Raw genomic sequence first — 22,220 nt, forward strand, 5'->3', positions numbered from 1 at the left:
TCATTCTCTGCTCTCCCACAGCTCCCTTGCTGTCTCCCAAGCTCAGGCCCTCCCTGCCCTCTCTATATTCATGCAGGGAAACAGCACTTATCGATTCCGTCACATTTACAAAGAGCTGATCTAGAGCAACGACCACAGTCCCTGGCAGCCCTTTGCAGGAGGCCTAACTGTGTCAGCTCCTTGAATCCCCACCAACAAGATGGGGGTTACTAGCCCATTTCCCAGATGAGGACATGAGGTTGAGAGAGGAGAAGTATATTTGTTTCCGAGGGCTCCTGTTACAAGTTACCACAAACTGGGTGGCTTCAGACGACAGAAATTTATTCTTTCACAGTTTTGGAGGCAAGAAGTCTAAAAACAAGGTGTCAGTGGAGCCCTGCTCTCTTGAAGCCTCTCCAGGAGAACCTGTTCCATGCCCTTCTCATAGCTCCAGTTATTGCTAGCTGTCCTTGGCATTCCCCAGCTTGAATTGCATCCCTCCAGCCTCCGCCTCTCTTGTCACATGACATTCACTTGTGTGTCTCTGTCTCTGTGTCTTCTTGTAAGGACACCAGCCTATTGGATGAAGGGCCCGGTGTGACCTCATTATTAACTAACTACAACTGCAGCAACCTTATTTCTGAATAAGGTCATAGTCTGAAGTACTGGTTGAACTTCCACATGTCTTTTTAGGGACACGATTCCGCCCATAACAGGAAGAGATTCACCCAAAGTCACATGGAGGTGCAATTGAATCTCCATGCCAAGCTCTGAATCATGGTCTCAGGCCAAGAAGACCTTACCTCAACCTCCCCTCACACCTTCATGGGGCAGCCGCACTGTAGTCAGCAAAGCTGGCCTAGCTGCAGGTCCCACCCTCCCATCTAGGGACACGGCCCCAAAGGCAGCCTGCTCAGCTGCTGCTCCCACTCTGCCTTTTTTTCTTTTCTTTTTTTCTTGAGACAGTGTCTTGCTCTGTCTCCCATGTTGCAGTGCAGTGGCGCATTCTTGGCTCACTGCAACCTCTACCTCCCAGGCTCAAGTGATCCTCCCACCTCAGCCTCCCTGAGTAGCTGGGACCACAGGTGCACGTGAACTTGCCCAGCTAATGTTTGTATTTTTTCTTTTTTTTTTTGTAGAGACAGGGTTTTACCATGCGGCCCAGGTTCCTACTGTGCTTTTGTCCACTTCATTGGAGAGGCCTAGGAGGTCAGGGGAGTTTGGGAAGGAGGGAAGGACAAGCACCTCCATGACATGGGGGGTCTTCAGGAGCTTGGAAGAGGAAGGCCCTTCCCCAAAGGACAACTGCAGAGATGCTGCATCATAGGTGGGTGCCCTTCCAGGTGCCGGCTGTCTCCTTTCCATTTCCAGAGGCCCAGCCCTTCCCACATTCATTCCTCGTCTGAGGAGGCTGCAGGACTGACTCATATCACCTAAGCCCACTGGAACCTCCTGACAGGAGCCTGCTGGGGTTTTCCAGAGATAACAGTGACAAGGTCCAAAGTTCTTTCCCTGTCTCTTCTTGAAAAGGGAAGGTTGAGACCAAGGCTTGCCTCTGCCTGTGGAAGGATGGAGATGGAGCATCTGTGACCTCGGAGGACACCCAGGTGTGGAGAGAGGGCCTGCAAGTGACAGATCAAGACCTCTCTCCTCCCAGGGAAGAGATATGGAAGCCTGGAGTGGAGGCAGTGAGGGAGGAAGAGGAGAACTAGGGGCTTTCCTGGTCATCTTTGCATCCTTCCTGCAGCCTGGACTGTCACCAGGCCCCACCCAAAAGGAGAAGAAAGAGGGAGAGCCTGGGACAGCAGGGGTGGGGGTGAGCTCTGCACCTCTCTGAGCCACATTCTCTCCCTGTATCTGGAAATAGCTGCCTTAAATTCCCCTCAGAAAGCATTGCTTCTCTTTGCCTGACACAAACTTGAGAGAAGAGGAACTGCTGGGCCTGCCAGAGGCGGGCAACCGGGACTGAATAGGCTAGGTGTGGCTGTGAGAGCAAGGTCAGCAGAGCATGGACAGGGAGCTGGCAGGGGAGGGGAGACCCCAGCACTGCTTTGGGCAGGTTGAGATTGAAGTGCCAGGAGGCAAGAGATGCAGCCCTGGAGCAGGGGAGGGGCCAGCGCTGATCTTTTTTTTTTTTTTTTTTTTTTTTTGAGATGGAGTCTTGCCCTGTCGCCCAGGCTGGAGTGCAGTAGTGCGATCTCGGCTCACTGCAACCTCCACCTCCTGGGTTCAAGCAATCTCATGCCTCAGCCTCCCAAGTAGCTGGGGTTATAGGCGCCCACCATCACGCCAGCTAATTTTTGTATTTTTAGTAGAGATGGGGTTTCACCATGTTGGCCAGGCTGGTCTCAAACTCCTGATGTCGAGTGATCCGCCTGCCTCGGCCTCCCAGAGTGCTGGGATTACAGGCATGGCCACCGCATCTGGCCGTCAGGGCTGATCGTTCATTCATTTAGCGCATGCGTGAGTCGGACTCTGGTCTAGATGCTGGGACAGCACGGAGCTGGACAGACAAACCCTGCACCCTGTCGTCCAGCTGGGCACCGAAATGTGAGCCTCTCCCTCTTACCAGCTTCCTTGACTCCTGATCAAGGAATTCAAATTCCATGATTCCTCCTGGGACCTCATCTGTCCGTTCCAGCTTGGCTGGGGAAGTGAGGGAAGCTGCTGTGCTGTGCCAAGGCCCCCCTCCCCTGTCCTGTTTTCCTATTCACTCGGGGAAGGGTCCATAGAGGATGGCATGGATTTTGGCAGGTCCCTGGCATTGAGCTGCTCGCTGGGAGGAGGTCTGGGGCCAACTGCTGGTACCCTTTTAACTAGACTATAGGAGACTGAGCCCCTTATAACAGCCAAGAATCCCCATCAACATCCTGCAACATAGGAATAAATACTCTAAAGAAAATACAAAGTCTGAGGCCAGGTGCAGTGGCTCATGCCTGTAATCCCAGCATTTTGGAAGGCTGAGGTGGGCAGATCACTTGAGCCCTGGAGTTCCAGACCAGCCCGGGCAACATAGGGAGACCCTGTCTCTACAAAAAATTTAAAAATTAGCTGGCATGGTGGTGTATGCCTGTGGTCCCAGCCACTCAGGAGGCTGAGGCAGGAGGATCACTTGAGCCCAGGAAGTCGAAGCTGCAGTGAGCCGTAACTTGTGCCACTGCACTCCAGCCTGGGTGACAGAGTGAGACCCTGCCTCAAATATAAAGAAAGAAAGAAAGAAAAATAAAGAAAATAGAAGACGGTTGTGTTATAGAGAATGAGACTGCAGGGATAGAGGCCTGGAAGTCTCTCCATCACATTCCAATGGAGGAAGCAGACAGGGAGTGAGTGCACGCTTAAACAATAATAAACAAAGTAATGTTATGAGGTGGGATTTTAATGTGGCTTCTAAGAGGTAACCTGTGCGGGCGGATGAAATTGAGCCAGACTTGGTTGGGTGGGTCCATACAGAAGAGAGGAGAGGGCTCGGGACCCAGCTGTGGGCACAGGAATCAGAGAACAGGAGAATGGGGTTAAGCAGAATTGCAGTCCACGCAGAAAGGTCCCTCCATTTTCTTTGGCAGTGGCTGGATTCTCACCCTGCCTCCCACCTGAAGACCAGAGGCAGGAGGGAGGCCCAGGGGCTCTGTGTGGGCTTGCTGTGACCTGGCCTGTGTGACTCGGCAAGAATGGGCAGGACATACCTTCCTGGAGGGATGCCCTAGGGGAAGCGTCCATAGAGCTGCCTGGGTGGCTGGCTCCATCCCTAACCCCTCAGCTTGGATGCAGTAACCTGCAGGGCAGAAGCTCTGTTGAAGCTCTGTCGAATCCTCACAGAGGCCTGTGAGGATTTCCCACCCACCTTCTCTGCTCCTGGGTCCCCTGCTTTGGTGGCTCTTACTGGGAACCACAGGCGATCTTCCTTTGGACACTTTCTCTGTTTATGCTAAAATTCAAGCTGTGTTGAGCTAATGCCTTATCTACCAAGATTGTGGAGGTCATGGATAAAAAGATACCCTGCAAGATGGACAGATACTCTGGTGAATAGAGTCCTTTCCAACTTCACCAAATTCACTCACCAGAATCATCCGCAGACAGTATTTTCAGAGCATTCCTGAAGTAGAGGTATTGTCATGGTGAGGTGCGGTGGTAACTGGGGAAAGGGGTCCTTAGCATGGTGTGCTGGTGACTGTGGAACAGCTGGCTCTCCAGGGGGAAAGAGCCCCGGGTCATAGCATTTGCTGATAAATATTCCCACCAGTTCACCTCACATGAATTGGGGAGCCTGGGCAGCGCAGACGGGCACTATCCTGCCCCAGGTGGTAACTCAGTCCCAGGAGAGCTGTGTGGCCCTGCCCATGAGACTCCAGAGGACTCCAGAAGAATCCCACTGCCAGATCAGGGTCACAGAACAATGCCGGACAGGCAGAGCGGGCACCGTGCAGGGCCAGGGGGTCTGGGAGAGCGTCAGAAGCTGCTAGGGCCTGTCCTCCCGGAACTGGGCCACTGTGGGCCTTTCATCTCCCGCCTCCCTTTCTGCGCCACTCCTGCGGCTGCCTGCCTCTGCCCCTTCCCACCCCACCACCCCCAGTGCGGCAATTACGGCGCTAATTAGGCTGCTTTGATCATCTTTAGAAATGGCCACATTGGGGAGGGACTCTGCCAAGCAATTAGGGGCAGAGGGGTGGGGAGCTCCAGGGCTTCCTCAGGGGGTGGGGCTGCTGAGAAACCCCAGACACCCCCTGCCCTCCTCCCTCCAGGAGTGTCTGCCCCGTCATAGCTGTAAGCTCCTCAGGGGGTAGAGGCAGATGGGGATCCCCCCCCATCCCAGCCCTGGAGCCAGGGCCCGCCCCCACCCAGCAGCCCCCCTCTGCCTGGCCTGCAGCCCAACCGTCAGCTCTTCTTCCCTGTCTTGGCCCCTTTGATGGAGCCGCAGAAACAAGGGCTCCTTTGACAGAAGGGGGGCTCAGAGCTGGGATGATGAGACTTCAAAGGTGAAGGTCAAGCCCACTACCCCACTCCTCCCCCAATCTTGGCCACCCTCCCGTGCACCCCTCCCCCAGGCTGTCCTCTATAAAGACCCTGCAGCCCCATTCCCCTGTGGGCTCCTAGGAGTTAAGGGCCAGGTGAGGGCTGACCAGGGAGGCGGGTAATTTTGATGTAAGAGAACGGGGTCAGATGATTTGAGGGACAAGAATTCAGTGCCTGGGGGCCGAAAGGCAGCAGAAGGCGGGCACCAAAGGATAGGCACCCGGAAGGTGGACGCCGAGGAGGAGAGAGGACGGGGGTCTCTCACCCCAGCTCCTGGTCACCATGCTGCTGGCTGTGCTGCTGCTGCTACCCCTCCCAAGCTCATGGTTTGCCCACGGGCACCCACTGTACACGCGCCTGCCCCCCAGCACCCTGCAAGGTAAGTCCAGGCTGGTCTGAGAGCCGCGGAGTTGGGAGGAATGTAGAGGAAGTGGGACCCTGGGCGGGCGGGGACAGAAGAGCTTGTCACCCCCACTCATAAGGACCTTTGGCCCCTTCTGCCCACCCTGCTGCGAGAAGGGGCCAAGAACTGAGATATAGGTGGGAGAGGAGGGGTGTGGCGGGAAAGGGAAGGGGAGCTGTTGAGCATGCCGAAAGGAATGGAGAGAAGGCCCCAAGAAGCAGAGAGAAACGGCCCAGGGCAGCACCCCGCCCTTGGCTGTCCCGGCCGAAGGTGGGCCACTCAAACACAGCTACTTTCAGTCAATAAAGCTGAGTTCTGCGATGTCTGTATCTTTGGGGTGGTGTCTTTAAAAAAATTTGTGAAGGAAAAGCACCTTTCAAAGATCCCAGTCCAGCTCAGTTGAATTAGGGAGACATCTTGGGCTGAGAACCTGGGACCACCGGCTCTGAGTGCTGGGCCCAGCGTCCCCGGGGCTCACTTGCCTCCTCATTCTGTCCCAGGCTCGTGGATCTCCCGAGGCAGGGCTCAGGGCTGGGGCCAGGAGGATGAGGCTGAGGCTCTTCCCCAACCACGCATGATTGTGTGCCCCCTGTCCCAGCAGTTCTGTCGGCCCAGGGGACTCAGGCGTTGCAGGCAGCCCAGAGGAGCGCCCAGTGGGCAATAAACCGAGTGGCGATGGAGATCCAGCACAGATCGCACGAGTGCCGAGGTGCCCACCCTGCCCCCCGTGCCCCAGTGAGCTTGCTGCCTACCCTGGGCCCATTCTGCTGCCTCTGTCCCTTCCCTTCAGTCTTCACTCCCCTCTTGGGGGCAGAGACTGTGTTGGGCCGCAACCTAGACTACGTTTGTGAAGGTCTGTCTCTCCGAGTGGAAAGGACACGCTAGGCTTGGGGCATGGCCTGTGCAAAGGCAGGGAGGCGGAAACACTCTGGGCTCCTGTGGTGACCCGGAGAAGTTCATGGTTGCTGAAATAGAACCCGTGTGGGCTGGAGGGCTGAGCGCAAAAGGAGAGATGGGGAGAGAGAGGCTCGGCCCAGCCTGGGGTGAGGACAGGCGAGAGGGCAGCAGTGAGACTCAAAGGTCTGTTTCTCTGCAGGATCTGGGCGCCCCAGGCCTCAAGCTCCCCTCCAGGACCCACCTGAGCCAGGTGAGGCTGAAAAGGCTCGAGGGGGCAGGCCTGAGAGCCGGGTGGGCCTCGAAGGCGAGGCTGGCCAGAACATGTCCCTCGTGACACCCCTTGCCCCTTTCTAGGGCCGTGCGGCGAGAGGCGTCCGAGCACTGCCAATGTGACGCGGGCCCACGGCCGCATCGTGGGGGGCAGCGCGGCGCCGCCCGGGGCCTGGCCCTGGCTGGTGAGGCTGCAGCTCGGCGGGCAGCCTCTGTGCGGCGGCGTCCTGGTAGCGGCCTCCTGGGTGCTCACGGCAGCGCACTGCTTTGTAGGGTAAGTAGGACCCCCAGGCCTTGCCCAGCTGGGGTCCCCGGCGCTGGGCCCCGCACCTGCCGGGTTGTCCGGCGGGCGACGCGCGGGAAAGGTGGTCTCTGCTGCCCCCTGGCGGCGGCCGGCCCCGGGCTTCCCCGTCTCAAGGCGCCGCGCCCGCCCCGCCAGGATGCCAGCCCGGAGGGGGTGGCACGGCCGGGCGAGTTCGCCCCCTCTAGGACGGGACCCCTCCCCGGCCCGCCCTCCGTGCCCCCAGGTGGAGAAAGCCCGGCATGCGGGCGGAGGGTCAGGGTCTCCGAGGGGCCTGCGGGGTGTGCCCCTGTCCTTCCTGCGTCTCAGCTGCCGCTCGACCCGCAGCGCCCCGAATGAGCTTCTGTGGACTGTGACGCTGGCCGAGGGGTCCCGGGGGGAGCAAGCGGAGGAGGTGCCAGTGAACCGCATCCTGCCCCACCCCAAGGTGAGAAGGCAGTCCCCAGGCCCCCAAGGCTGGGCACCGCACCCCCACCCGTGCCTCCTTGACCCTGCGCCGCCTCCCCCTCCTCAGTTTGACCCGCGGACCTTCCACAACGACCTGGCCCTGGTGCAGCTGTGGACGCCGGTGAGCCCGGGGGGATCGGCGCGCCCCATCTGCCTGCCCCAGGAGCCCCAGGAGCCCCCTGCCGGAACCGCCTGCGCCATCGCGGGCTGGGGGGCCCTCTTCGAAGGTACTGGGCGTGGGTGAGCCGGCGCGGGGTGGGAATAATTGGGGGTCCGAGGTAATAGAGTGTGGGGAGGCCGGGTTGCCTTGGAAAAATGCTGCCTGCTCTTTCAAAGGGGGAGGAATCAAGGGGGGTGGTGGGAAGGGGACCCTCAAGGCGGGGCTCTTGCCCTCCAAACCTGAGCCTTCCACCCCTTCCCTGCAGACGGGCCTGAGGCTGAAGCAGTGAGAGAGGCCCGTGTTCCCCTGCTCAGCACCGACACCTGCCGAAGAGCCCTGGGGCCCGGGCTGCGCCCCAGCACCATGCTCTGCGCCGGGTACCTGGCGGGGGGCGTTGACTCGTGCCAGGTATGAACCCAGTCTGATGAGAAAAGGCCGGCTGAGCCTTCCCAGGGCCACTACGGCCTCTTTTCCTTCCACGTCTGTCTGTCACTCGACTTCTCTGAGCCTCTCTGTCCTCATCCCTAAAATGGACACAAGTGGCAAGCTCACACCTGCCAGGCGTAAGGCAGGCGTCATAGGGGGCAGGTGAATGCAGCGTCCTCTCTCTTGGCCCCGCAGGGTGACTCGGGAGGCCCCCTGACCTGTTCTGAGCCTGGCCCCCGCCCTAGAGAGGTCCTGTTCGGAGTCACCTCCTGGGGGGACGGCTGCGGGGAGCCAGGGAAGCCCGGGGTCTACACCCGCGTGGCAGTGTTCAAGGACTGGCTCCAGGAGCAGATGAGTGGTGAGCGCCCTCTTTTCCAATGCCCCGTCCCCAGTGCGCCAACGGACAACCGTGGGACAAGCCCGTTTCCACCCGGCCCATGCCCATTCCCAGCTCCCTTCTGCCTCGGGAAAGCCTGTCTCCTTCCGGGGAAGGAGTGAGGGGGCTAGGGCCCCAAACAGAGGGTGAGCTGACCCCTGTCCCGCCCGCAGCAGCCTCCTCCAGCCGCGAGCCCAGCTGCAGGGAGCTTCTGGCCTGGGACGCCCCCCAGGAGCTGCAGGCAGACGCCGCCCGGCTCTGCGCCTTCTATGCCCGCCTGTGCCCGGGGTCCCAGGGCGCCTGTGCGCGCCTGGCGCACCAGCAGTGCCTGCAGCGCCGGCGGCGATGCGGTCAGTTCTGTTCACCCGGACCCGGACGGGGGGCAGAGGGGAGGGGGCCTGGCCAGCCTCTGACCGCCGCTCCGACTCCTGTCCGGTCCGCAGAGCTGCGCTCGCTGGCGCACACGCTGCTGGGCCTGCTGCGGAACGCGCAGGAGCTGCTCGGGCCGCGTCCGGGACTGCGGCGCCTGGCCCCCGCCCTGGCTCGCCCCGCTCCAGCGCTCAGGGAGTCTCCTCTGCACCCCGCCCGGGAGCTGCGGCTTCACTCAGGTACCCCGCGCCCTCCAGCCCAGCTTAGCCCTGGCCCGGCCCCACCCGCGCGGCAGAGCCACTTTCTCCGCCGAGGCGGTACCCTAACCCTGTGCCTCCCCAGGATCGCGAGCTGCAGGCACTCGGTTCCCGAAGCGGAGGCCGGAGCCGCGCGGAGAAGCCAACGGTAATGACGCCCCCTGCCGACCTTCAGGAGGGGATAGGCTGAGGGCCTGGACGAGGTCGGAAGCGCTTCTACTGCAGCTCCGGAAAGCGCTTACCCCATGGGGCAACAGGGTGGACTCGTTCTCCCCTCCCCGCCATAGAGCGTATGACTCTTTTGGAGTACTTGTGGTTTTAGCTCTCATCAGTGTCAAACAGAGATGCTTTGCCTGGTGTTACTGCTTAACTTCTCCGAGCCTCAGTTTCCCCATCTATAGCATAAGAGGATAAGTGTGTCCCCTGGAAGGCCATCCTGAGGTGCTGGTGGGAGTGCCACCCCCAGTTCCATACAGCAACCGTTCATTATTCCCGGGGCCTCTCCTCTTCCTCCAGGCTGCCCTGGGCTGGAGCCCCTGCGACAGAAGTTGGCTGCCCTGCAGGGGGCCCATGCCTGGATCCTGCAGGTCCCCTCGGAGCACCTGGCCATGAACTTTCATGAGGTAGGTCCCCAGGCTTCCAGACTCTTTCACGATGGCCTGGGAAGGCTGAGACCCAGCCCAGGGAAGATGCAGAGGGCCCAGCCCCGATACCCTCCCAGCAGCCTGGGGTCGCCTCTGCCCCAGCTCTGGGGGTAGGTAGAGGGTCCGAGGGGAAGGGAGTGGGGCCTGCGGAGTGCGAGCCAGGCCACTGGGGGTGGTGGTGGGGAGAGTGAGTAGAGGGGTGGGTGGGAGTGTCCACGTGAGCGGGAAATGAGCAGGGTTTCCAGGTCTAGGTGAGAGTTTCTGGGGCCCAGGGGGAGAGGGGGTGACCTCTGGGGTTTCAACTCAGGAGTGAGTTTCTGGGCCCCTGATCCCCACTCCTCCGTCTGTAGGTCCTGGCAGATCTGGGCTCCAAGACACTGACCGGGCTTTTCAGAGCCTGGGTGCGGGCAGGCTTGGGGGGCCGGCATGTGGCCTTCAGCGGCCTGGTGGGCCTGGAGCCGGCCACACTGGCTCGCAGCCTCCCCCGGCTGCTGGTGCAGGCCCTGCAGGCCTTCCGCGTGGCTGCCCTGGCAGAAGGGGAGCCCGAGGGACCCTGGATGGATGTAGGGCAGGGGCCCGGGCTGGAGAGGAAGGGGCACCACCCACTCAACCCTCAGGTACCCCCAGCCAGGCAACCCTGAGCCATGTCTGGGCCCCCAGCCCCTGGGGAGGACCTGCTGCTCCCAGGGGCTGAGAGGGGTTCGGGAGCATAATGACAAACTGTCGCTGCCCCAGTGGCTGGGTGTGTGTGGGTGGGATGGGGCGGGGGTCCTGGGCCCCCCGTGTCTTCCCAGGTTTACAATCAGAGAATCACAGCTGCTTTAATAAACGTTATTTATAATACACGGAAACAACTCTGGAGCTTTCTTGGGATGGGACCTGGTGGGTGGACATTCAGTCTCAGGGGTGGGGCCCAGGCAGGGCTGCCTCTGGAAGCAGTTGGCAAGGGTAACAGAGGCTGGAAAGGGGCTGTGAGGCCCCCATCTGAGCCTATCTCCCGCCTCCTGAGAAGCAGCAGCAGCTGGCCTGCCTGTTGCCCCGCCCCCGTGCATGGCTGCCCAGCGCTGGCCCCAGTGCCCAGCATCTCCGCCCAGCACCCCACCCCGGCCCTCCCTCCCCACCCCCCGCCTCCGAGCTGCGGGGAGTCCCAGCCTGGGATCTTTGCCTCATGTCCTTGGGCTCCTGCCCTGGCTGGCCCGTCCCCCACTGCCATGAGGTGTCAGATTGTGTTTCCGGCTGCCTCTTCCCGTTGACCCCCTCCTCCCCCAACACCTGTCCCCTCTCCCGCCCACCCTCATTCCACAGCCCTGTAGACAGGAGGGGCAGATGCATGTCCCAGTCAGAGGGATGGGATGGAGGGGCCAGTGCTGACACTGGGGCTGCTGGCTGCCCTGGCGGTGTGTGGTAAGGGAAGACACCCTCCCCACCCTGGGGTCCCCCGTGATGCTTACCCAGGCCCCACACCGCATGGCTCCTCACTCACTCCACTCCCACTCTGCCATCTCTCCCTGTGGGGGGCCGCCTTCTGGGGTCCCCACTCCCAGGGAGTGGTTGGGTTCCCCCCTGCTCATCCCAACCTCTTGGTCCAGCAGGACCTCAGGGCAGCTTCCTTCCTGAGTCCCCTGCCCAGGGCCCCATTCAGTCCTTGTCCCTGACCCTCCCCAGGCAGCTGGGGGCTGAACGAGGAGGAGCGGCTGATCCGGCACCTGTTTCAAGAGAAGGGCTACAACAAGGAGCTCCGGCCCGTGGCACACAAAGAGGAGAGTGTGGACGTTGCCCTGGCCCTCACACTCTCCAACCTCATCTCCCTGGTGAGAGGCCCTCCGGTGCTGGGTTGGGAGGGAAGGCAGGGATGGCTTTCCAGGACCAGGATAGCCATGGAGGAAGCTAGAAGCCCCCACCTGGCCTATGGCCACTCCCTTCCTGGGAAACGTGCTGCGGCTGCTCTGTGCCCTGAGAGGCTGCTGTCCTGCCCCTCCAGTGTCAGCTCTGCAGTGTCCCCCAAACACACCCATAGCATGCCCCATCTGTGACACACTTCAGAGGCCACCAGTCCTCTCTGCTCCCTGGCGGCCTACCCACTCCTGACTGCGAGTGATCAGGGCCCAGATGCCACAGTTTCCCTGGGTGCCAATTGACAGTGGGTGAATGTAGGCTGGGTGTGGTGGCTCATGCCTGTAATCCCAGCACTTTGGGAGGCCGAGGTGGGCAGATCACCTGAGGTCAGGAGTTCGAGACCAGCCTGGCCAACATAGTAAAACCTGATCTCTACTAAAAATACAAAAATTAGCCAGGTGTGATGGTGTGCGCCTGTAATCCCAGCTACTAGGAAGGCTGAGGCAGGAGAATCGCTTGAACCCAGGAGGCAGAGGTTGCAGGTTGCAGTGAGCCGAGCTCGTGCCACTGCACTCCATCCTGGGCAATTGAGCAAGACCCTGGAAAAAAAAAAAGAGAGAGAGAGAGAGAGTGGGTGAATGTGTGCGGATAAAAGAATGATATGGCCCTGAAGGATGGCCCTACCGTCTAATTACAGAAAGAAGTTGAGGAGACCCTCACTACCAATGTGTGGATAGAGCACGTAAGAATGCCCCTCCCAGCCGGGCGCAGTGGCTTATGCCTGTAATCCCAGCACTTTGGAAGGCCGAGGGGGGTGGATCACAAGGTCAGGAGATTGAGACCATCTTGGCTAACACAGTGAAACCCCGTCTCTACTAAAAATACAAAAAATTAGCTGGGTGTGGTGGCGGGTACCTGTAGTCCCAGCTACTCGGGAAGCTGAGGCAGGAGAATGGTGTGAACGCAGGAGGCGGAGCTTGCAGTGAGCCGAGATTGCGCCACTGCACTCCAGCCTGGGCGACAGAACAAGACTCCGTCTCAAAAAAAAGAGAATGCCCCTCCCAGAGCCAGTGGGGTCGGGGAGGGAATGCAGGGCACCAGATTGCTTCTGCATGGAGATCCCGTCTGCCTTGGACACTGTTCTCCAGGAGAGGTTGGTGCCTCCCTACAGGGAAGCCCCAGGCCCAACTGTCCTTCCCCCACCTAGTGCCCTCACCAGCCCTGATGTCACCTTCAAGTGGATTAGGATTCACATGTTGGAAAATTGCCACTTTATCTTGATGTTTATTAGAAAACATTCTCCTCCTGCCTGTCAAAAGTCCACAGTACAGACACAAATCGTCTATGCTCACAGTAGAAATAATGCTCCCTTAGTTGTGCAGTGAGCATCCTGCACAGCTGTCCATGACAGACCTGAATCCGCACTCTGTACCTGCCTTCCCCAAACCTCTTTTGTCACAGCTCTCAGACCCTGTTCAGTCTTCTCTCAGGGAAGTGGGGGGAGCCAGGAGCCTGGATGGCTGCAGAGTGCACTGGTGACATGCCTTTGGGATTCCAGGGCTGGACAGACAACCGGCTGAAGTGGAATGCTGAAGAATTTGGAAACATCAGTGTCCTGCGCCTCCCCCCGGACATGGTGTGGCTCCCAGAGATTGTGCTGGAGAACAAGTTGAGCCAAGCCCTCCCTGACCTCCCCTCTGTCACCCTGCCTCCTTCCCTTAAGCCTCCTCTGCCTCCCCCAACTCTGCCAGTCGTGAGTGGCCAGAGCTTACTATGGTTCTTGTCCCTGTCCCCCAGCAATGACGGCTCCTTCCAGATCTCCTACTCCTGCAACGTGCTTGTCTACGACTACGGCTTCGTGTACTGGCTGCCACCTGCCATCTTCCGCTCCTCCTGCCCCATCTCTGTCACCTATTTCCCCTTCGACTGGCAGAACTGCTCCCTCAAGTTCAGGTGTGCCCATTTCTCCAGCCACCCCTCACCCCAAAGCACCCTGCCAGAGGCCAAAGAAGGTGACTGAAGCGCCCTCAGACAGAGGCCCCTGCCCTGTCTGGATTAGTGCTGCCCTCCCCACAATGGTCCTCCCTTACCAGCCCTTCCCCACTCTGTGGCCCCAGCCACTGGCTGAGTGTCACTCTCTGCCCATTGCCCTCCCCAGTTCCCTCAAGTATACGGCCAAAGAGATCACCCTGAGCCTGAAACAGGATGCCAAGGAGAACCGCACCTACCCCGTGGAGTGGATCATCATTGATCCTCAAGGCTTCACAGGTGCTGGGAACAGCCGCCAGTGGGTGGGCAGGTCCCTCAGACACACACAGACACACTGGCCCTGCCCACCCCAGAGATACACACGTGCACACACACACACACTTAGGACACCAATACACAGCTACTCACACACGCAGCTAGACACAGAAGGGCAGACACATACCTGCCCACAGAGGAGCACACAGACACTCACACTTCCTGAATGCAAAGCTATCCCAAAGGCAGAGAGAGAAGGTGCCAGGGCCCTCCCCATGCCTCTGCCCAGGCCCGGAAGTCATGCTTCTCCCACATGAGATGCCTGTGGCTGACAGGGGTTTAGTCTTTCCTGTGCCTGGTGAGCCCAGGGGTGTGGTTGGCATGAGGGCTGTGTTATCCTGATGGGGGTGTCTGCCACCCCTCCTGACATCGTCATCCCCGATCTGTACCCAGGCTCGGATCCTCCATGGGGCCTACCACTCGCCCTGTCCATCAGAAGGGACCCTGTCTCACTGTCTCAGGCTGGCACATCATGGCAGGGATAGTCTTACTGTCACTGGCTCATTATCCCCAAGGCCCAGGCCGAGGAGTGGCTCAATTAATGTCCAGGAGGCTTTTCTTTGTTACTCAGGAAGACAGGCTCAATGTCTGAGAGCATTTGTTTGACTTGGTGTCTTAATCTGCAATACCTGTTTTTGGCTCGTGTATCTTTTGAGCCAAAAGATACTCCTTATTTGAGTTCTGTATGGCCTCAGCTTCTATTTTTTCCGAAAAGATAAAAAAGAAATCAGTCACAGAGGAAGATTTCCCCTCACAGATGGAAACTTCCATCCTGACCCCCCAGGGAATGACACCCACCAACGGGACCCCGTAGACAGCCCATCTGCGTCTCTGGACTGGCTTGCCCTGCCCAGCCCCTCATTCTGTCCCCAGGCCCTGCCTAGCCCCCTTGGCCTGGCCTGACCCTAAGATGTCCATGTGCCGCCCTCAGAGAACGGGGAGTGGGAGATAGTCCACCGGCCGGCCAGGGTCAACGTGGACCCCAGAGCCCCTCTGGACAGCCCCAGCCGCCAGGACATCACCTTCTACCTCATCATCCGCCGCAAGCCCCTCTTCTACATCATCAACATCCTGGTGCCCTGCGTGCTCATCTCCTTCATGGTCAACCTGGTCTTCTACCTACCGGCCGACAGTGAGCCTCCAGGCCCCGTCCCCTGCTCCCCCTCCCCAAGCCCACCTGAGCACAGCCAGCCCCAGCCCTGCCCCCTCACTTCCTCCTGGGAGCCACCTGGGGTCTCCATTCCTGGAGCTCCCTGCCTGGATCCAGGTGTGAGGGCCAGGTGGCCACCCAGAGGGAGGGCTGTATGATTCTGGGCAACATCCCCAAATGGACAGGGCAGGGCATCTCCAAGATGCTACTTCCCACGGACTCTCAGAAGAACTGCTAAACTGTCCCTCTGTCAGGGCAGAGACCAAGTCCCTCATGGTCACCAGTGTGTGACCGTGGGCCTGGCACACAGGAGGCCCTCAACTGTTGAACCAGTGGGTGAATAACAGGGTCTCTAGGACAGTAGGGTGTGAGGCAGAAAACCCATCTATGCTCACCTGACTCTATGAGGCAGTGGTTTACAAGTTCAGAATATTTACTATGAGCAGGGCATAGTGAGTCCCAGGGTCAAAGGCCACCCAGCCCCTGCCCCCGGCAGGACTTGAGGAGGGAGAAGTGGGGCACCTTCCATCTGCAGTGGGGTTGGGAGGGCTTCTAGAGGAGGTGGAGTTTGAATGGACTTGAGCAGGATTGGGTGGGGCTACCACAGGCAGGAGGAGCAATGCCAATAAGGAGGGGGCCAGGCAGAGGCTGAGGGGACCTCAGCAGGGGAGCCCCCCTTCCCGCCCTTGCCATCACGTGCAGGAGCTCAGGTGGGAAGAGCAAGACAGCACTGGGCTGGGGTCTCTGAGTGAGGGGCTGGGAGTTGGGGTGTTATCCTGGTTCTACAAGGACAACCTGGCGCTTTCTAAGCGGGGAATAACGCACGCAGGTCTGTGCTCCAGGAGGGTTCAGTGGCGTGGGTGGGTTGTGACAGCTGATTTTCATGAGCACTTACCCAGTGCCAGGCAGAGTGATGCGTGTTAAACACACTCTGTCACCACATTTAACAGTTGAGAAAACTGATGCACAGAGAGGTTGGGCTACTTGCCCAAGGTCACCCAGCTAGTAAGTGGCAGAGCTGTTATGTGCACCCAGGCACTCTAGCTCCATAACCCGTAATTTTCATCAGGGTATGATGGTACTACAGAGGTGCCAGGGGCCACAGCGGGACCCTCTAGGACCGGTGCCCCAAGGTCACAGCTGGACCCTCTAGGACCGGTGCCCCAAGGTCACAGCTAAGTGTGGCTTCCCCAGGTGGCGAGAAGACATCAGTGGCCATCTCGGTGCTCCTGGCTCAGTCTGTCTTCCTGCTGCTCATCTCCAAGCATCTGCCTGCCACATCCATGGCCATCCCCCTTATCGGCAAGTGAGTGACGCTCAAGCCCGGCCTCACCCTGCTTGCCAGCCCAGCCCTGGGAGCTCCAAGCTGAGTGTTTGCCCACAGGTTCCTGCTCTTCGGCATGGTGCTGGTCACCATGGTTGTGGTGATCTGTGTCATCGTGCTCAACATCCACTTCCGAACACCCAGCACCCATGTGCTGTCTGAGGGGGTCAAGAAGGTGAGTACTTGGCCCGGCGCAAAAGCTCACCACTGTAATCCTGGCACTTCAGGAGGCTGAGGCGGGAGAATCTCTTGAGCCCAGGAGTTGGAGACCAGCCTGGGCAACATAGAGACACCCCTGTCTCTATAAACAATCAAAAAAATTAGCCAGGTGTGGTGGCGCATGCTTGTATTCCCAGCTACTCAAGAGGCTAAGGTGGATCACTTGAGCCTGGGAGGTCAAAGCTGCAGTGAGCTGTGATCACGCCAGGGCACTCCAGCCTGGGCGACAGAGTGAGACCTTGTCTCAAAAAAAAAAAAAAGAAATGAGCACTCTCAATAGCCAAAAGCTGGAGACTGAGCCAGGTACAGTGGCTCACACCTGGAGTCTCAGCTACTCGGGAGGCTGAGGTGGGAGGATCCCTGGAACCCAGGAGTTGGAGGTTGCAATGTGCTATGATCACAGTTGCACCCCAGTCTGGGCAACAGATCGAGACCCCATCTCTAAAAAAATAAAATAAAATGAAAAGCAGGGGCCGGGCGTGGCAGTTCACACCTATAATCCCAGCACTTTGGGTGGCTGAGGCAGGTGGATCACCTGAGGTCAAGAGTTCGAGACCACCCTGGCCAACATGGTGAAACTCCATCTCTACTAAAAATACAAAAATTAGCCAGGCGTGATAGTGTGCGCTTGTAATCCCAGCTACTCGGGGGGCTGAGGTACGAGAATCGCTTGAACTCGGGAGGTGGAGGTTGCAGTGAGCCGAGATCTCACCACTGCACTCCAGCCTGGGCGACAAGAGACAAGAGCGAAACTCTGTCTCCAAAAAAAAAAAAAAAAAAAAAAAATCTGGAACTTGTCCAAAGGCCATCTGTAGAATGGGTAAAGACACTGGACATATACTCCCACGGGAGTGCTGCTCAGCCGTGCAGAAGCACCTGCGGCTGCTGCAGCCCTGCACGTGTGAACCTCCTGGCACAGTGTTCTGTGAAAGAAACCAGATGCAGCAGCACATGCTGCAGGCCTCACTTTGTAAGAAGTTCAAGAACAGGCCAAATCAATGTTTGGTGATGGAAGTCAGAATGGTGGCTATCTCTGGGGCTGGGAGGATACTGAGTGGGGGCAGATGTGAGGGAGATTTTTGGGGATCATGTTCACTATCTCATCACTGGTGATTTACCCAGTGGAATGCATCTGTAAAAATTCACCTAGCTATATACTTAAGATGTGCTCATTCCACTGTATGCTGCAACTCAGAAGGAAGAAGGGGAGGACTGAGTGCAGGGTGCTCAGGAGGGGGCTGCCCTTGCCTCTCGGCTGCTGCAGGGCCAGCTGGCTGTTCTGGGACAGCTGAAGGCAGTTTAGCAACTCTTTTTTTTCTTTTTTGAGATGGAGTCTCCCTCTGTTGCCCAGGCTGGAGTGCAGTGGTTCGATCTCAGCTCACTGCAACCTCTGCCTCCCAGGTTCAAGTGATTTTCATGCCTCAGCCTCCTAAGTAGCTGGGATTACAGGCGCCCGCCACCATGCCTGGCTAATTTTTGTATTTTTAGTAGAGATGGGTTTCACCACGTTGGCCATGCTGGTCTCGAACTCCTGACCTCAAGTGATCCACCTGCCTCGGCTTCCCAAAGAGCTGGGACTATAGGCGTGAGCCACTGTGCCCGGCCTTAGCAACTCTTTTTGTCTTTCAGCATTTGATGGGGGAGACTCTAGCATTTGGAGCATTTACCTTAGTTTTTGGTCTTTAATTAATCATTTTTAGTGAATGGGTTCTGCTCCGCACCATGGGTGATGTGGGAGAGCTGGAAGCAACCTGCATGTGCATCAGTAGGAGATCGGGGAATCAATGACAGAGTCAGACGGGGGAGCACTTTGTGGCAGCCAGGAATGAAGTCACAGATGTTAGCATGTGTAAAGGTCACCCCATGCTTGTAAAATGGCCTTTTTGGCCAGGCACGGTGCCTCGCCTGTAATCCCAGCACTTTGGGAGGCCAAGTCAGGCGGATCATGAGGTCAGGAGAGCAAGACCATCCTGGCCAACATGGTGAAACCCCATCTCTACTAAAAATACAAAAATTAGCTGGGCATGGTGGCGCGTGCCTGTAGTCCCAACTACTTGGGAGGCTGAGGCAGGAGAATCACTTGAACCTGGGAGGTGGAGGTTGCAGTGAGCCGAGATCGCGCCACTGCACTCCAGCCTGGTGACAGAATGAGACTCCGTCTCAAAAACAAAAAACAAAAAACGAAAAACAACGCCTTTCTTGTGGCCCCTTGACACGGCCCCAGCTCTTCCTGGAGACCCTGCCGGAGCTCCTGCACATGTCCCGCCCAGCAGAGGATGGACCCAGCCCTGGGGCCCCGGTGCGGAGGAGCAGCTCCCTGGGATACATCTCCAAGGCCGAGGAGTACTTCCTGCTCAAGTCCCGCAGTGACCTCATGTTCGAGAAGCAGTCAGAGCGGCATGGGCTGGCCAGGCGCCTCACCACTGCACGTGGGTCCCCGCTGGTCTTGGTTTTCAGCCCATCTGTGGGAGGTGGGTGGAGGCAGGCCTCACACCCACTCTGGCCCCTCGTCTGTAGGCCGGCCCCCAGCAAGCTCTGAGCAGGCCCAGCAGGAACTCTTCAATGAGCTGAAGCCAGCTGTGGATGGGGCAAACTTCATTGTTAACCACATGAGGGACCAGAACAATTACAATGAGGTAAGGGACCACAGGATTGCCATGTACAGGTGTTCAAGTAGGGCACTGATTAAGTGTATTCTATCTTAAGAGGGCAGGGTTCCCCTTAGAGGCACACACCAACTTAGATGAGGGAGTTAATGTGACACAGATTCCAGGCCCCCCCCCCTACCCCGGGGAGAGAGAACTCCTGGCTGGCACCCTATAGCAGCACTGGGGCCAGGCACACACACAGGCACACAGCTCCACCCTGTCCAGGCCACACTCTGAGCGTCCCTTAGGATCCCTTCTTTCTCCCAGCTGCCAATCATTTTCTGTCCCTACTCAGTTCCAAGCCTGATACTCCAGACAGAACCAGACATTTTAAAGGTAGCCATATATGGTTATTCAACATTATACAACTTCTAAAAACTATCTCTTGAGAAAGGGCACCTTTTCCCAGTTCACATATGGGCTGGCAGCAGCCCTGACTTGCTGAGATGGGGGAGAAGAAGAGAGGGGTCTATCCACCTTCCTCAGCCCCTAGGAGAGACCCCTGGGCCTCAGTTCCTCTCTAGCCCCAGAGCCCTGTGCTACAGCAGAGAGGGAGGCTATGGTCTGTTCTCTGCCTCCTCAACAGAGTGATCAGCCCTGCCTGTGGCCAAAGGGGCCTGGGACCTTGCTGGGGACAAGCCAGCATTATCCTGCAAGCCCGAGGCAGCCTCTGCAGGCACACTGAGCCGCCCTCTGCCTCCATGGCTGGGCCCCAGCTTGGGGGTGGGGCTTTGTGGCCTGAGGCCCTTCTCACCCCACTCTCTCTGCCCCTACCCGCAGGAGAAAGACAGCTGGAACCGAGTGGCCCGCACAGTGGACCGCCTCTGCCTATTTGTGGTGACGCCTGTCATGGTGGTGGGCACAGCCTGGATCTTCCTGCAGGGCGTTTACAACCAGCCACCACCCCAGCCTTTTCCTGGGGACCCCTACTCCTACAACGCGCAGGACAAGCGCTTCATCTAGGGTGGGCCTGTGGGGGAGTCAGGAGACAGCAGGGTCTGAGAGAGGAGCCACGGTCCCTAATGACACCCACTCCTAGCCCTGAGGCTCGTGCCCCTCAGACTGGGGAAGAGTCCAAGGAAGGGAGGGAGCAGCCACTCCTCAATGCTCAATGGCTCCCCTGAAATCAAGACAGGGGCCACCTGAGACGGTCTGAGGGTGGACATTGGCTACAGCGGGTGGGCAGGACGATTTGGGGGGAGGCCTGAGGCTGGCTCAGGGGCCAGGGGGGAGGCCACTCAGGGTGGCCTCAGGGGGAGAGCTCTGATAGGGGTGAGACAGATAGGGCCCCTTCTCTGCTTCTCCTCCCCCAAGGTGTGGGGTAGAGCAGGCAGGAATCTGCGCCTTCACTCTCTGGCCCCTCCAGCCTCCCTCTTCCCACCTACCCTTCAACCTCAGGCTTCTGAGGCCTCACCTGGGACTGAGGTTGAGGACACCTCCCTCCCTCCAGACCCCAGAGTATCCTTTCCTAGCTCTTTCTGCCTTGACCTCTCTGCCTAGGTCCCTTTGGGAAGTTGAGGACTGGAGTGGAAAGGTCAGGATCGACATCCACAAAGACTTGGGGTCAGCCTGAGGTTGCACACACAATCCTAGAGGACCAGAATGCAGCACCTCTCCCCAAAGGGTCCCTGCCCCCCAGCACCTACTCCTCTCCAAAGTAGGGTTGTCATGCATTATTTGGGGCATACATATTCTAAAAAATCATTCCTTGTTTCTCTGAAATTTGTCCCCTATTTTTATTTGCTAAATCTAGCAACCCTATCCCAAAGGCAGCCTCCACTTAATCTTATCCTGAGGGCCAAAGGCCAAGGCTGCAGGAATTGGGAGACAAGGGTCTGTTTGTATGGCGGTCCACCTCCAAGATGGCCCCAGTGATGCCCAGTATTCACACCCTTGTGCAGTCCCCTCACTCTGTACCAGGGTGGGTCTGGGTAACCAATAGAATGAGGCAGAAGTGATGGTACCTCACTTCCCAGATTTGGTTAGGAAAGACACTATGGCCTCTTTCTTGCTCATTAGCCCTCATTCTCACATCAGTTGGATCTCTCACTTTGAGGAAGCCAGCTGGCATGTTGAGGAGCCCTATGGAGAGGCCCACATGGCAAGGAACTAAGGCCTCCTGCCAACAGCCACGTGAGTGAATGTGGAAATGGATCCTCTGCCCCAGTAGGGCCTTCGGATGAGATCACAGCCCAGTAGACATCTTATGTGCAGCCCCATGAAAGTCCCTAAGCCAGAACCACCAGCTAAGTGACTCCTGGATTCCTGACCCCCAGAAACTGTGTGAGATAATAAATGTGTGTTGTTTTAAGTGACAACGTTTTGGTGTCATTTGTTACACCAGCAATGTGACCTTGAGTGAGCTGCTCCTCATCTCTTACCTTCCATCTTCTAATCTGCAAAATGTGTGTCTAGTAAGTCCTAGTCATGGGGTGTTGTGAAAATTGAATTTCTAGTAGGAGCATTTTCATGTGACCTGCACATTTAATGGGTGGTGATTTAACCCATTTCCCTCAGGGGGGAATTGGTGACCTCATTAACTCAGATATACAGAAGGTGAGATTTTTAATGTTTAGATGTAACCACGGAAAAAGAAAAACCATTTAAAACCAAAACTGACCCTAGTAACTTCTGCCTTCCAGCATGAACTATTCACAAAATTCAAGGTACAAATCTTTAATTGTCCTGTCTAAATAGGAAAGCCAGTTTGTTCTCACACCTGTCAGGTGAGCAGGAAGTCTGAGACTTCCCCAGGAATAGCCCATCAACTCAGGGAGGGTCCGTCTTGTGCACAGAGATGAGAGTCTAGGGCCCTCAGCCACAGTCTTTGCTTCTCTCTGCCTCACGGTGGCGCTGCTGGCAGCAGGTCTTGGTTCAACCACCAGGTGAGTCCTCAGTTCTATTAGGCCCTGCTCAAGTGGCTGTGGACTTCCAGAGAAGACAACCCCAAAATGTCACACAAAACCAGGGGGGGGGGTGCCTCCTGCACAGGCTCCCAGGATCACCACAGTTTCCACCAGAGGCACCCACTCCCCCAGCACGGTGGTGCTGTCAGGACTGGTCCACTCTGACTGACATGGAACTCCATCTTCTGTCCCCAGGAAGCCATGCTCACAGGCACAGCTTTCCGGGAAGCCAGAGAGTGTTCCTTACTCTCCCCAGACCAACAGGGCTACCCTCTCTCTTTCAATGGACAGCGA

General features: G+C 58.0%; 2 protein-coding genes across 4 annotated transcripts; both read left to right on the forward strand.

The window, feature by feature from the left end:
* The first annotated feature begins 5,032 nt into the window (after nt 1–5,032).
* On the forward strand, nt 5,033–10,390 carry PRSS56 (serine protease 56). 2 transcript variants are annotated; one of them, XM_003813143.4, is made up of 13 exons: nt 5,033–5,368; nt 5,994–6,101; nt 6,489–6,539; nt 6,644–6,833; nt 7,188–7,287; nt 7,375–7,534; nt 7,733–7,875; nt 8,089–8,251; nt 8,446–8,619; nt 8,713–8,877; nt 8,981–9,043; nt 9,412–9,518; nt 9,890–10,390. In XM_003813143.4, exons 1-13 carry the CDS (start codon nt 5,272–5,274, stop codon nt 10,178–10,180), a joined length of 1,812 nt encoding a protein of 603 aa, XP_003813191.1. In that variant the 5' UTR covers nt 5,033–5,271; the 3' UTR covers nt 10,181–10,390. The 2 variants fall into 2 exon arrangements, with proteins under 2 accessions (XP_003813191.1, XP_057157526.1); XM_057301543.2 differs by having other exon boundaries at nt 5,038–5,368; nt 8,443–8,619.
* A 501-nt stretch (nt 10,391–10,891) lies between these two features.
* On the forward strand, nt 10,892–21,335 carry CHRND (cholinergic receptor nicotinic delta subunit). Of its 2 annotated transcripts, XM_057301544.1 has the most exons (12): nt 10,892–10,943; nt 11,205–11,350; nt 12,073–12,117; nt 12,934–13,043; nt 13,173–13,328; nt 13,534–13,643; nt 14,611–14,811; nt 16,024–16,135; nt 16,214–16,328; nt 18,597–18,801; nt 18,890–19,008; nt 19,801–21,335. In XM_057301544.1, exons 1-12 carry the CDS (start codon nt 10,892–10,894, stop codon nt 19,981–19,983), a joined length of 1,554 nt encoding a protein of 517 aa, XP_057157527.1. In that variant the 3' UTR covers nt 19,984–21,335. The 2 variants fall into 2 exon arrangements, with proteins under 2 accessions (XP_057157527.1, XP_014199606.2); XM_014344120.3 differs by lacking the exons at nt 10,892–10,943; nt 11,205–11,350; nt 12,073–12,117; nt 13,534–13,643; nt 14,611–14,811 and having other exon boundaries at nt 12,962–13,043; nt 19,801–20,093.
* The last annotated feature ends 885 nt before the right edge of the window (nt 21,336–22,220 follow it).

The sequence above is a fragment of the Pan paniscus genome, chromosome 13, assembly GCF_029289425.2.
Source record: "Pan paniscus chromosome 13, NHGRI_mPanPan1-v2.0_pri, whole genome shotgun sequence".
Taxonomy (NCBI): Eukaryota; Metazoa; Chordata; class Mammalia; order Primates; family Hominidae; genus Pan; species Pan paniscus.

Excerpts from the sequence above, each read along its gene's own strand:
- PRSS56 (XM_057301543.2), top strand. The coding sequence starts at position 5,272 with ATGCTGCTGGCTGTGCTGCTGCTGCTACCCCTCCCAAGCTCATGGTTT. Across the intron at positions 6,102-6,488 it reads CAGATCGCACGAGTGCCGAG|GATCTGGGCGCCCCAGGCCT; the intron begins GTGCCCACCCTG and ends GTTTCTCTGCAG. Across the intron at positions 7,876-8,088 it reads GGGGCGTTGACTCGTGCCAG|GGTGACTCGGGAGGCCCCCT; the intron begins GTATGAACCCAG and ends TTGGCCCCGCAG.
- CHRND (XM_057301544.1), top strand. The coding sequence starts at position 10,892 with ATGGAGGGGCCAGTGCTGACACTGGGGCTGCTGGCTGCCCTGGCGGTG. Across the intron at positions 10,944-11,204 it reads GGCTGCCCTGGCGGTGTGTG|GCAGCTGGGGGCTGAACGAG; the intron begins GTAAGGGAAGAC and ends GACCCTCCCCAG. Across the intron at positions 11,351-12,072 it reads TCTCCAACCTCATCTCCCTG|AAAGAAGTTGAGGAGACCCT; the intron begins GTGAGAGGCCCT and ends GTCTAATTACAG.